Source organism: Cordyceps militaris (genome assembly GCF_000225605.1).
Source record: "Cordyceps militaris CM01 unplaced genomic scaffold CCM_S00004, whole genome shotgun sequence".
Lineage (NCBI taxonomy): Eukaryota > Fungi > Ascomycota > Sordariomycetes > Hypocreales > Cordycipitaceae > Cordyceps > Cordyceps militaris.
The window spans coordinates 156,709-171,374 of NW_006271972.1; the positions used below are offsets into that span (position 1 = coordinate 156,709).

The window sequence follows — 14,666 nt, forward strand, 5'->3', positions numbered from 1 at the left end:
ACAAGACAAGAAGTTTTTCAACGAGACAAAACGGGCAAACGCAACTCAGGGTCAAGGCCGCAACCGTTTCGCACGCAGGACCGCGTGACTGGAAAAAAAATACAGGGGGGGGGTCGCGCGGGCGTGGCCCAGCGGTCCGTTTTGGTGGGCAAAGGAGAGGCCTCGGCCACGGGAGCCCGAGCCAGGCGGGAAAACGGAATGCTGTCAGTTTCTGTCGCCAGCAGAGGGCGGGCAAGTCAAGTCCATGTGATGGGCGATGGCACTTGGTGCCAGGCAGGCAACAGGGCAGGGCTGGGAGCCGAGTAGACTTTTGGGTTCACTCACTCTGGTACAGGTAGCCTTCGATTTTGGTGATGCCTACAAAGGGTTTAGCAGCTATTCAGAGAGCTAGACTAGAACTGGTAGTATGCTTTGGCCTAAAACAGCAGCACTGCCCAGAATAGTCTAGTGCGCCTCTTGATCAAAACTTATTCATGACCGCGCCCGGCTGCTCCCCGGACCACCCAAATTGCCCTCCCTTGTGCAACACCCCAGCGCCGACCGCCCCTCCAGACATGCCCAAAAGTACCGCCTCTCCAAGCGGTCCTGGCAGGGGGTGTTTTGGGCATTGTACCCCTCCCCACACCCAGGCCACACCCGCTGCCCGCGGCGGTCCCGTAGGTACCTGTGAGTGTGTGCGCTGGGAGCGAAAGAGGGGGGGCGTGGTCTTGGGTACTGGCGTACCCCCGGTTCTTGCCCGTGCTGCTGGTGCCCGTCCGCCGGCGCTTCAATAAGAGGGACGCAGGGCCCCAATGCTCACCGGTCATCTTACTCCCACGCCATGCAAACTTGATAAACCACATCGCTTCCCCAGACTTGGAACAACTTCTCCCCCTTCCTCCTCCACCAACAGCTCTCCACGCAATCGACTCTACCAACCCTCCACGACTGCTTCACTACCGCTTCACTCTCAACGCACATTCACCCGCAACCCACCTCGCAGCCCTCATCACCAACACGGCAAACCAAACGCAACAGACCGCCGTGTCCCTCGCACTCGTCACCAACGACCATTGTCACCAAGGATCCGAATGATCATCATTTCTGGCGACGACTCGAGTAGCATACTCTGAATCAACCCGCCAGCGACTCGCTCGGCACTCCGCCACGCCACTCCCGCCTTCTCCCCACCGCACATTGCTCACACTGAGCATCACGGCAACACCACGACCACGATGCCGCATAGATTAGACACGCACGTCTTGACAGTGGATGCCAACGTTATCCACAAGGTCGACACCGCCAACCCTGCCAACCTGTATAGCATGTGGACTGGTAAGCACCCGACCGGGCCTGTTTGCGCCTCGACGCCGTCGTTTACCCATGCTGACCTCCAACCCGCAGTCTTCTCCCGCTGTGCAGATTCACTCGAGCAGGGTCGCAGATTAGAAAACCTCAGCTGGAGACTCTGGCAGAGAGAGCAGCTCGTCGAGAACGAGAAGCGACAGGACGACGCCGCTGACGCCGCCGCCGACGCCGCCACCACCTCCAACACAAAGCCTCTGGCCGCCAGCTGGCGCCCTCAGGACCTTCCACAGCTTTCCGGCAGCGTCGACTCGCTTGTTGACGACGACGCCACCGAGTTTGTTTCCGAATCAGCCCCCCTCGAGATCCTCCGGCCCAGAATACGCCGCCTGGATTCCACCAGCAGCCGCGGCAGACGCGACCGCCACATCAGCTCCGACGACTTCAAACAGATGGTCGTCTCCATTGTCAACGACACTGCTCCCCTTTCCGCGCCCATCGCCACCTCACCTCTTACCATTCTCAAGAAGAGTCCGGCTCCTGCCCCGGCGCCAATGCCCACCGAGCCCATCACCACCATGGCTACCCAACCCAAGCCGGCCGCTGACACCCGTGTCCCTGCGCCCTCTGTCCCCGTTCGCGACTCGTTCCCCCAGCCCTCGCAGGCTGGCTCTGTGAACGCATCCATTCCCGAGCCGGAGGCGTCTCCCGCTCATCAGCCAGTTGCCCAGAAGAAGGCACCTGCCAAGTTTGCCCTGGGCGGATCCTGCTCTTCGAGCGAGCAGGGCACCAGCGTCGACATGTCCAAGTCCAGCCTGATGCCCCCTCCTAAGAAGACCATGTTCCAGATTGGTGGCTCCTCCGAGTCTGCCTCGACCAAGAAAAACACCCAACCCTCCAAGGCCGTCATCGGCCAGAAGATGAAGCAGGCCATCATCCCCACCAGCCGCGATGCTCAGCTCCAAGCCGAGAGCGCGATCGACTCCGATACCGAGGACGACTACGTTGACGAAAGCGCCATTGACGACGATGACGACGACTCTTCCGAGTGGGAAGATTCCGTTGAAGACAGCGGCAAATCCAGCGTCGACGACAAGTTCTTCCAGCGCATCGAGTCCAAGGCTAACCTCGTCTCCCGCCCTTCACTCATCACTCTCATGCTTGCACAGAACGAACGACAGAAGCATCTCAGCAACCAGGCCTCCCACTCTGCCTCTGCCATCCTCCGCTCACGCGCCGGACCCAGCGCCCCTACCCTGGCTGCCTCTCCCAACGATTCTGACGAAGGTCCCCTGATGATGAAGGGTATGCGACCTTCCAACCTCAAGCCCATCATTGAGGTCCCCCGGTCGAGCGCGCAGCCTATTGCGGCCCCAACCAACTACGTGCACGCTCAGGTTGCCTTGTCCGCGCGTACTACTCGTCGCAACATGCTTTCTACTGAGCTTACCGAGTCTCTCCGCCGCCATCTTCTCTGGGAGCGCCAGCAGAAGACGTCGACTGCCAATGCTGTCCTCAAGCGCCGCCACACCTCCCAGGACGTGGCCAACCTCAGGCAGTTCCCGGAGAAGCCGTGCATGAAGCAGAGCGAGGATGCCAACGCCAGCAGCTGGAACCAATACTTCAACAAGGATACCTTTGACGGGTACCACTCCAAGGGTTGGTAAATACATCAACGACGACTTAATTCGATGAAGACGCTTCAGCACTGCGACATATTTTACATACATTATTACAAAACAAGCGGTTACGACAATGGAGCGAGCATGACAGCGTCACTGATTGGCGCACTTGGCATGGCAGTGGGCATGCTTTTTTCTTATCACACATTTTTTGACACTTTGCGTGGCGTTGCTTTTTTTTTTTCCAAGATACCAAGGATTCTTGTTTTCCTCAGCCTTGATTGAGGCTGTGGGCATTCATGTTCGGCCTGTGTTTTCAACCGCCATTTACGTTCCCATGGTGGGTTTGTACTCTAGCGCGACTGGGGTTTGCGCACAAAAAAGCAAAGTGAAGAACTACTGTATATTCAAGGGCAACCTTGAAGGGCCGGTCCTCGGGGGAAGCATAATGGGAGAATCTGTCCAAAAAGCGCCTAGGGAAGAAGAGGCGAAAAAGAATCGGGAAGGTGGATAATGTGGCTTGTGACGCCATCAGGACAGAGGAGAAAATGGATGAGCCAAGACGGATGGATCGCGTGGAACAACAAAAAGCTTCCAATATTCCGGGACCGAGAAGGGACAGCCTCGAGCGTACATAAAAACCATAAATAAAACTTGACATGACTACAATGGAGTTTGGGGGGGTTGTTGCTATTGTGACTGCGGTACATGGTTTGTAGTTGAGTTGTGAATAGGATAATGGACATTGAAGAAAGGTGTTGTGGTGTTGTCGGGCGGGCGGAGGCGCTTTTCCATTGGTGGCGGCGGCCGCATGAGCAAGAAGCGGCAAGTGATGGTGTGTGGCTCGTGCTTTGCGGGGTTGTTTACGAGGAAGCGAGGAGGACAATGTAAATAACTAGACTTTTTTTGCGCGGCCGAGGCTGGCAGTACAAGCTGTGGTATGGGCGAATGGCCGACGGTCGCAAGTACCGTGGCATAGCCACAAACGTGGTTGCCTAAACGTGACGTGTGGTGTGTGTGGTGTGGGAACCTGATTTCAACCAATGAGGAGCGGCGCAATTTTGATTGCGACCTATTGCCGAAGCAAAGACCAACAAGAGAAGAAGAACCGGCCTACGGGTATTACGACGGTTATTCATGCGGGAGTAGGATGAAATTGCCGTCTCAAGGCAGAAGAAAGAAAACGCCGACGCAATGCACGCGCCGATTTGGGGGGGGGAGAAACCCATCACAAGCCACCCGTTCCAGATTAGGGCACCGAACCAAAAAAAGTCACAGGGGGTACCTGGACAAGCACGAAGCACGCGGAGAATCGGTCTCTCTTTCGGGAACTGCATCGTCATCAAGAAAAGGAAAAAATAATCGGAGATTTAAAAGAGGGAGATTTGAAGGAGTAAAACCACATGTGCGCGCCGCCACATGTCGATTTGACGCGTCCGTTGGCGGCTGCGATGCGCCGAGGTGCTGTCTTGGTTGAAGACCTGAAACTAACTTTTGCGGGGGAAAAGCGTGTACGTGAACAGAAGAAGAACGGACCGACGATGGGCGTTGGGGGGAGAGCGCACGGGCATTGGGGTACGCATGTGGTTTGCATATGGCCACGTTTTCGGCATCTCATGTGCCCTATCGTGACGATGGATGAACTGTATGAATGTATTTGATTTTTATCTAGAATTTAATCATGAATACTGTTGGGCACAGTGTAAGTAGTTACAATGGGAACGCCTGGCAACAGGCACTCTCACTCGGAGCCATAGTGGGATAAACGGTGGAATAAAGGGCCCGAAATCAACGCATCCCACCTGCTCTCCGTGCCCCAACGAAGGGAAATCCACAGACCTCGGAGCATCGATGGAGTGAAATAAAAAAGGGCTAAAATGGCAACTTGATCTAAACGATTAGATTTAAAAAAAAATAAGAATTAAAATAAAAGCGGTATTTTTACAAGATAAAACAGCCTACGATGAAAGGTGGGGAAGTGGAATCTGGGGAAGAAACCGCCTGCTTCAGTTTGTTTTACTTTGCTAGCGAGTTTATTCTCATACACCCTTTAACCCTGCGGGAGGAGGCGAGGGATACGTTGCAGGCAAAGGCGAGGTGGATTGCGATTGAGTCGGGATTGTCACGAGGACGTCTGGGGTTGTGTGTTTGTGGGCGGACTAGATAGCTCTATGGGACGCGGATGAAGCAATGCGTACATGCTCGTAGTTATTCTCGTGACATACATGACGATGCCGCAATGCGGGAAGCTATGTAGGATGACGTGAAAAACCTGCCGTCAAAACAAAAGGTAATAGCATATATGGCAATGCAGCGCAATCTGGGCATGCATGTTCGTTGACATGGCGCTCTCCAAACAGTCATGAAAACGCCGGTTCCGGAACTCGCTTCGACGAACCGGTCTTGATGCGTGCTTTAAGAATCATTTCCATCATTTCCCCCCCAGCTTCTCACATTTTCCATTCCAATCAGGAAATGGCTTAAACCGGACTTGTTGCCTGCATGCACACCCTTCTTGGCGTTGGGGTGTAGGTGTCACGCTCTCTCATGACGCAGCCAATCGATCCAGCTCGATTTGTCTGGTCTGGTGTGCAGCAGCCATTTTCGATTGGTGCTGGCTGTCCCCGGCAACTTCCCACCGCTGTTGGATGGCAAGATTCATCTTCTTGACCAGCTTAAAAAAAAAAAGTCACGAGGTGCTTTGTGCCCCGACTCGGACAGGAACAAGGAACGAACCGCCCCCGCGCCACTGAGGCATTTGTCCTTTTTTTTTTTTTGTTAAAATCTACATGCTCACGAGACGCCAATTCTGCTGAGCTGTCAAGAGGGGCGCGAACCCCACCAGAGCTTAACCAAGTTGGCGATTTCGACTCAATGCATGACGGGATGCTGCGTTGTTTAAAAAAAACGGGCATTGGCGGGGAACAGGGTCTTTTTTTTCTTCTTCTTCTTTCCTGGGTGTTTATTGAACGACGAACAGGGGGTGAGTAAGGAAATTCCGGGGAAACTTTGCAGGAAATCGGGCCTAGGTTGGCAACAACTTGCCTGCAGGAACAAATGACTTGTCGTGAATTTCTTCTTCTCTTGTAGTTAGGCTTTCTAGGCGTAACCGGACATGTTGTCTCGGTCCGTTGCCGACGGCACTGGGCAAAGGCAGTTATAACGGGCGAGAAGCGGTGTGTGGAAGCGATAGGTAGTAGTAGGGCGGTTTGGCTCGCATGAGAGTTGTGTCTGATTCGAGAAGCTCGCAGGCGGGTAGTCTGTACGACTGCGGCTGGGAGCCGTTTTTTTTTTCATTTCTTTTCTTCTTTGACAGGTTCACCGACTTTGCGGGTTGTCGGGCTTTGCGCGAGATGCATGACAGAGAACTCCGTTTTGCTGCATGGCTTTCAGTACTAGGCAGCCGGCGCTGTGACGGGAAACTAAGAAAAGAGAGAATGGAAATTGGAATAAAAATAGGAACAAAATGAATTAATGAATACTCATTTTATTTAAGCCCTATTTTTTTATTAATTCTCTATGCGTTTTCAGTACGAATGACCTGCACACACTTGACACCTTGACCCTGTGATAACATTGCAAGTCAATGTCTCCATTCCACCAATACCAATCACTATAAACCCCAAATCGGGATACAGTCGCCGAATCGACAGGACAACAATACCAGGGTCTTGCCGAAAGGCTTGTTAGCCAATTGATGTAACCTTGGGGGCGAGCTAAAAAGAATAGTTGTAAAAAAAAATCAATAAAAGAATTGATTGAGAAGTTGTTAATTTGGAGGGAACTAGGCTAGGCTCTCGTCCATGACCAATGCCAACCTAGTTAGTCAAACATGACATGGACGACGTCATTGGCAGCGCGACCAAAGAACAACAACGCCCGAAACGGCTCGTCTCTTTGCCTGCTCTCGTCTCCCGGTCCAACTTACCAACCCTCGTTTTCGGTTTGCTTCCCATGTTCATTTTGGGCGACAACGCGGCGCGGGACTGACTTTATGCCGGCCCCCAACAGTACGCGCGAGGCTTTCTGATTCTCACAGGCAAGCAACTATCCTTTTTTCTTTCTTTGCCTTTTACGGAATTATACCCGTCATCTCATTCTTTGCATGGCGAACCGGACCGCGTCGGAACAAAGTCCCGGAGGCGGGGCGGCTCAACTGAAAGGGTGGCGCGTAGCGGCTGACGCTGCCTCTTGGATGACCCGAAGTTTCTTTTTGGCGGGACGGGATTGATTGGTCGTGCGGGCTATGCGCATGACCGTCGTTGGGTAGGAAGTACGGTGTAATGAAGACGGAATATACACAAGAGGCAGCAGAACCAGGGCGGGTTCAGCTCACGGCCCCCCCGGACGGGTGCGGCGGGGTTCCGTAAGAGTACGGACACGGAATGAAATGAATCGCTCATTTGATTGAACCTCGTGGTGTTCGGCCCCCCCTTTCCGTCTCCTTGGGGGCCGGAACAACAACGCTCTCTTCCGTCAGCAATGCCCGAAAAAAGAAACCCATGATTCTAGCTGCGTTGGCAGCTTGGCGGGCTTGTTATTAGTGCCCATGTGTCGCTTGCGCCATCAAAAGATATAAGAATGATATTTCCATTTTCGTTGAACCCTGCTATTAATTCCGCTGCTATTGAGCATGTCAGGTAGCCATCGGTTACAGCCCCCCGCAGGATACGGGTAATGCCGCTTGGGCGCACTTGTCAGAATCCCTGCTCGAGTCTGTCATTGATCCTTCCTTGCCCGCAGCGAACTTGGTCGGATTAGAAAACGCGTCAATGCCATTCGTGCATTGGCGTCTCAATCAGGAACCTTTGCACAGAGTAAACAACAGTACTATATAGCAGGGCGGGGAGCAAGCATGACAGGTAGTCAAGCGGCGTTGATCACATGCCCTATATTACTACCATCATGTTACATGTCCTTGATAATTTATCTTCTTTCTACCCGAGATTTTCGCAACTACTGCACCTTTTTATTCGTCCTTTTGAAACGCCGCCCGACACGAATCATTGCCATGCGCATGACAAAGTGCACACAAGTTCCCTTGGGATTGAAATTGGTTGGTGGCGTTGACACGCGGCGGCCTGAAACGGAAGGTCCGAGGAAGGGGCGGCCATACCCCAGGAAATTCCTTCTAGAAGAACAGGCACACGTGGGGTTCGCCGCCGGCGGAAGGTTTGTCGAGTTCGAGTCATGGGGCGGCGTCGCCCATCTCAACTTGTGGCGTTTAAGAAAAAAAGAGGTGTGGTGGGAGGCAAGGCGGCGGCGGCACGTCCTGGACAGTGCGCCGCCTAATAAGAACAAAAAGCCAAGTCAAAAAAAAAGGAACAGAAAAGTCGGTCTAACCGCATCAGACTTGCCGAAAGCACGATTTATGCATCCTGAATCGGGCGATTCGCGCGGTTACACCGTGAACGGGTGACGGGCGCCGCAAAGACACGTAGCATTGCTGCGACAACGTTTCCATTTCGCGCGGTCCCTTTTTTTTTTTTCATTTTACCTCGGGGCATTTACTTGGCGCCGTGTGGATGTCGACATGTTGGCTCTCTAATAATAATAGTTGGAACTGTGAAGCCTGCGCCTCGGTCATTCTCACCCGGGAGCGTTTTGAAGTTGGGCCTCCTCTCATTTACACCAAGTCGGTGGCGGAAAGGGGGGGGGTAAAGGGTTGAGGCAGGACGGGCGCGGCAAAGTTTCAATATTCAAGAGCTAAGATGGCCCAAAAAAAAATGTCTCGGCGGAGATGAGGTGCCAATCCGGTAAGCCGCGGGGGGGGGGGAACAACGATTACTACGAATGGACATGCGCACGCACGGGCGGGAAATTTGTTGGTTGGTTGCGGATGCTCTTTGAAGGGGTGGGCGCGGCTCTCGTCGACATGGATGGTTGGTGCTCTGCAACAGTGGACCGGACGCTTATGCAAGCCCGCCCATCGGCAAGTTGGGTTGTGCCGCCGACGGGAAACAAGTCGGGGCGCAGACAAGAGGGCTTATTATTTCCTCTGGCGCGCAACGTGCGTGTCAGATTCAGCGAGCCAATGCCAGATGTGCCATGAGGGCAGCAGTAGATGCTACGTGGTCAAGAAAGCTAGGGCCAGTTTCAGGCGCACTTTTTCTGTATCTTCTTGGGGGGGGAGAAGCCGATGTTCTAGAAGTCTGTTAGACTCGGGCGGCAGCAGATGGCGGATGCGCGCCGCGGTTTGCTTCTTGCTTCTTGGCTTGTTATCGTGTCCGGGGTGCATCGGCGGTCGCTGTGGCCATTTGTCGATGGGACCGTTGACCGAGCCGGGGTGGGTGATGCCAAGTAATTTGTAGATAATAATTCAGAATAAATAAAACAATAAAACAAATAAATACAATGCTTAGAAAATATCGAATCCCTCCCCAGTAAACAAACCCCCATCGGCCGCCATGGATCACGGTTAGTGCGGGCGTTGGAACCCATGGGATCGGGGGCCCAGAACCAAGAAGCCAAGTTTGCGTAGAGGAACAGTAACGCAAGCAGCTGCCAGCAACTGTGGTGGGATTCGTGTCATGTTGGTTGTACAAATTAGTCAGTTGTGTGCTGAGGCTCAGCTTGTGTTGGCACAGGGCGAGATGCTAGTGCTGAATGGTAAGGTAGGCTTCACAAGTTGACTACTATATAACTAGTTGGTTGGTTGGTTGGGGAAGCTGGTGGGATTTCGGCTTCAAGGCAAAAGAGAATTCCGATGGGAAAAATAAAAGAAAAAGAAATCGAAAAAGAAAGAAAAAGAAAAGAGTGGATCTAGTCTTTTTATTTTTATTTTTTATTCCTCCTCTTTCTTCAATGCTACCATCAGCCATGGTGCCATTGGCTCAAATTCCACCGCGCTAAGCCCACCGGGGACAGCGTCCTGGTGACTTACCACCATTTTTTTTTCTCTTCGGTTGTATTCGCTGGTAGCCTTTTGCCTATTTGCCTTGCTCTTGTCCCTCGGTCGAGCTTTGCCGAAAAATTACCGACTCTGTGTTTTTGCGCGGCCCATATGTTCAAACGCCTCTCTCCTTGGACGCTACAATGGCTTCCGAGTCGTGTTGTGTGGCAAGGAACAATCAGAACGGGTTCGCATGTGCAAGCCCTCGACTCAGGGTCCCAACGGCGGCTGAATGTTAACCGCATGTAGAATGTCGAAAGAGGGGGGTGGGCGTCGGTGTTGGTGGGTATTCAATACATTCAATACAAGATGGAGAAAAAAAAAGGTCATTTGTTCTTGGACAATAGGTAGGACCTCTGGCGATAACTAGCCTACAGCCACGAAGTCATTTTCTTTTTTATTATTCAACTCTTCATAACCACGAGGAAATAGAAACACAGTCGTCATGGCCGCACACCTCTTACCAGCTAGATGCGACTCTAGTTACAACTATCTGGTCCATTTCAACCCAAACGCTAAGCGACTAACTAATAGTTGGTAGCCTCGCCCACAAAGTGCGGAGTGAATGTCCGCATCGCCAGGGCTAAGCTTTTTCCCCCCCTCATGCAAGGCCGACGAGTTGGCAACCGAGTTGGCAACCGAGTTGCGCAGAACAGAAAGCAAGCCTCTTTCAGGGCTGTCTGCCTTGTCCATCCAGGCCTTGTTTCATGCAGGTGGCTGGCTGGGCTGTCTGCCGCGCAACTCAATCTACTCTACAAAGGGCGTAAAAAAAAGAAACAAATATTCAAAGAAATCCCTTGGTGTGTATCTGTAAAAAAACCACGCAGAGAACAATACTTTATGCCAAAATGTCATTGGCCGCCTCACGCCTTCGGCCCTCGGCGACTCTGACAATAGGCCGTGCCCCCGGGTGTGTGTCGTTTTTTGCCTTTTTTTGCTTTGTCCTTTTCTTTTTTTCTGCCTTCTCATGTGACGAAGATGACAAGTGCGGGGGAAGAGAACGAAAACTACCACACCCATTCAACAATTTCCACACCCATCTGTGCGCGGTGGCCGCCGCGCGCGGGGAAGAAAACTCAAAAAAGTCAGAGGGCGGAAGGATGCGGAAGTATTTTCGTCCAACAATTGAATTGTGAATGGCTGGGGGTGGCTGTCAATGCATGAAAGCCTCACGGCGCAGTTGCAAGGACAACTTCCGTTGGTCATTGTGTTTCTTTATTCATCATTTATCCCAGCACTTCATGTTTGGTGGGGGATAAATTCCCTTTGCCGAGCCGGGCAAAGGAACCCTGCCTGGTGTTATTACACACAATCGCACCCCTTGCGGAAGGTCTGCAACTGCAACCTGGACAAAAAACGTAACAAATGGCAACTGGTGCCGTAACGTAGTCTTGTCCAAAACGAGCCGGGCCTGTTGCGGTGCGCGATGCGTTTCAACCGACCAGGTATCGACTCTATTAGCTCGTACGGTGCTGAATTAATAATAAAATACCAAGCAACAAGTAACTCGTATGTAATGGTTTCTCATGAGCCAAGTTGTACTAAATAAAGGCCCATTGACTAGTAACGGACGTTTGTTACGGTGTGCATGGTAGATTTGTCATTTGTCGTCATTGGCTTGGCGGCAACCGTATTGGAGGGGCGTCCAGACCGTCAAAGACTGAACTTGACGACTTCGCAGCAGCGCCGGCGTCAAGTCGATACACACACAAGTGGCTGGCGCTGGCGCTGAATCAAGAATCCTATTGAGCTGCCTACGTAGTAGTATGCCAGCTGCCCAAGAAAAAATCCAACTTGAACCCAAAAGCGTCTTCCAGATCTTCCAGACTCTCCAGTAGCTCTACCCATGACGATTGCATCCGCACCAGATGCCAGCGCTGTACAATCTGTCAAAACCCGCTACTCTGCTTCGCTAAATACTACCAGCTGGAAGAAGCAGCACTCGTATGACGACACAGAATACATTGAGCAAGGTCATTCTCACTTCTCACTGCAGTGCTTGTGGACGCCTTGCAAGTACACAGTTCGCTACCCAGTATACATGAATGAACGTGACGTACACATGTTGCGCATCGGACGAGTTAGTATACAGGAGCTTTTCGTATGTTCGGGGGTGACAGATACTGTCCTCGGTCATCATCATTATTGTCAAGTACACTACACCGAGCCATCTATATATAATCTATATATATAGCTTTTGCGGAGGATGGCCGTTTGCCGCTCCGGCTAGGTCATCATCCTATACCTGGCCAGACTATAGCTTCTCCAACGTCAATCTGGGGCCAGAATGCCTACACAAGTTAGCATATATATATATATATTGTCCAACCACCCTTTTCGGCAAGCCAACTTACTGAAGAATCAAGTTCCAGCCAGTCTGTCGTCTGCCATTCGTCCAGAAGATGCGGATCCAGGGGCAGCCCGGGTTCCGAACCAAAGGCTGGCCCATACTCCTGTACACCAGGTGCCTGCGGCGCATTCGGCCCGCCCGGCTGGGCAGGTGCGCCGTGCGGTGGCTGGGTGTTTTCTTCAGAGTCATGGCGGGAGGTAGGATAGCTTGCTGCTGCCGCTGGCTTGAACTCCTCGAGGATCACGGCGTATCGTCGGCTTGGCGAGTTTGTTGCCGTCGCGCGCGCAAGGTGCCCCTGGCAGCGCTCTGCTAACTGGAGGAGTCTAGCCCTGCCATCATCTCCCGTAGCCCTGCCCTGTCGCCGTTGCTGAATCTCCCACACGTACACAATCACCAGAGCACAAAATGTCACGTAGTGCGTCCACCAAAAGGCATGAAATATGGAACCCTCGGGCGCCATGCTGTCCACCACCTCGAGCGCAGTACGCGCTGCGTTGATGACTGCCTCCTCCTCGGCCAATGCGTCGGACGAGTTGGAGAGGAGGAACAGCCGCCCGGCGTGCATGATGGCGTGTGCATGCGCGAGCTTGATAACGGTGGCCTGGCGGCGGTAGCTGTGGATGAGTATCGAGGGAGGGACAGAGCCAAGGTGAATGGGCAAAGAGGCGTGCCATTCGTGGATGCGCTGGATGTGGCGGCGGGCTGCTGATGCACGGTCGGGTTCGGGCATCTCTTTTATGGTGTATACCTCTCTGGATATTGACCCAAGGATTTGAGCAATTCTATTTAGAGTCAGCTTAATGAGCGGAGGATCTGGGATACGGCATACTTGGCATGGAAGATTAAAGCATCAACGTGACAGCTCATTGGGGTATGCGGCGTGTCGGAGGGCCCAAGCGCCGTCATGTCGTCATCATTAGCACGATCCGGAAACTCCTGGTCAATGTCCTCGTCGTGGAAATGCCGTGGACGCCCAAAAACAACGCCGAGATAATTGTCGAGGATGTACGCTGTCCAGAATGTGCGCAACCGACCTTGTCTCTGCACGTAATCCGTCGTGGATTTTCCTCTCCGCTTGGAGTTTGCTTCTCGATGCAAGCCAATCGTGGATATGATTTGCAAGGCATTTCCAAACACGTACCAGCTCTTATTGAAACGCGACGTGGTAAGTAGATAGAGAACCTGGAGGATACGAGCCTGGGCTGACTCAAGCGTGGGGTAGCCCTGCTCCGTCTCGGCGAGCCGCAACGAGGTGCAGAAGAACTCGTCGCTGAGGGTGGGGGATGTCGACGAAGCGTCGGTGGAAGCTCTTTCATTTGACTTGGCGTCGTGCTCTGTGGCGATTGCTAGAACTGTAAGGACGATTGAGGCTCGCGCTCGTCCAACTTCATGCCAGACTGGTCTGCCCTGGTCGTTGCTGCACTCGAGAATGGTAAGCCATTTCTCAACAGCGGGACGGTGGAGGATGCGATATGTGGCGATGCAGACATCAAAGTAGAGGTCCAGCAATCGGCGACTCTCGTCAGGACTGGGCAGCCGGATGGCTCGCTGCTCGTGCAGCTCAGGCAGGGGTCTATCACCTGCCATGGACAGCGGCTGATCCTCTGCCGATGTCCCGACGGCGTCGGGAATCTTGCGTGCAGTCTCGTCTGACAGCCTCTTCCATGCGCGATGTAAAAACGTCATTCCGGACGTCGGGTCAAACACCTGACCTTGGATCTCTGCCATGCCCAGCTCCGGCGACGCCCTGGAGGGGGCTCCACTCTGATGAAGTGCACCATCACTTGTCTCTCGAATCTGAGCCTGGACATGATTATCTGTCCAAGACAAATAGCCTCGATCTTGCCGAGTAGGAGCCTGGCGAGAAGATGCCACGGCCGAGGCCGGAGGTGTAGGCGGCCGCCCCCTGGTGTACTTTGCGGTATAGAGACATGTTCGGCGCTTGGCGATGCATTTTGAGCAGGGCTGGTTACCGCTGCACTTGGCCTTGCGGATTTTGCAAAAGTCACACGCACGGCTGACTTTGCGAACCTTGGATGGAGTACTGGCAGTGGCTGTTATGGAAAGGTCGTGCGAGGACGGGGAGATGCTGTTGTCCGCAGCCGACGTGTCGAAGCTACGACGACGGCGAGGCGTTGCTACTGAGCTGGACCGAGTACGATCCGCAGCTGCAGGGCGACGGCGGGTGTCTCTGCGGCTGGCCCGTCTTTGCATGGCTAGCTGGGTGACATTGGATGCGCCATGCGTGGTTGGAGATGTCTGCCGTACATGAGCGGCAGATGGCGGATAAAAGGTCGAGGGTATTGATGAATGATGCGGAAAAAAACGTTGGGCGACGGGTTTGTATCCGCTATTTGCGCGGAAATCCGCCAGCGGAAGCTCGAGTCCAGGGCCAAACAAGCCCACAAACCCACTGTAGGCCACTGTAGGCCACTGTAACGGTCAGGGCGGGGGCATGCAAATCCCAGCTCCACGTTGAGGGACTTGTGAGCTACCCTACAACAACGCCTACAGACGA

At 53.3% G+C, this 14,666-nt stretch overlaps 2 protein-coding genes across 2 annotated transcripts; one reads left to right on the forward strand and one right to left on the reverse strand.

Annotated features, from left to right (window-relative positions):
- Positions 1-554: 554 nt before the first annotated feature.
- CCM_05076 (uncharacterized protein) lies at positions 555-3,420 on the forward strand (the record flags this gene model as incomplete). Its single annotated transcript, XM_006670222.1, has 5 exons — positions 555-666; positions 854-1,054; positions 1,126-2,943; positions 3,182-3,246; positions 3,319-3,420. The coding sequence occupies 5 exons, from the start codon at positions 555-557 to the stop codon at positions 3,418-3,420; spliced, it is 2,298 nt and encodes a 765-aa protein (XP_006670285.1).
- An 8,612-nt stretch (positions 3,421-12,032) lies between these two features.
- Positions 12,033-14,362, reverse strand: CCM_05077 (C6 transcription factor, putative; the record flags this gene model as incomplete). The annotated part of the gene is made up of 3 exons (XM_006670223.1): positions 12,033-12,089; positions 12,153-12,930; positions 12,978-14,362. 3 exons carry the CDS (start codon positions 14,360-14,362, stop codon positions 12,033-12,035), a joined length of 2,220 nt encoding a protein of 739 aa, XP_006670286.1.
- Between the last annotated feature and the right edge of the window lie 304 nt (positions 14,363-14,666).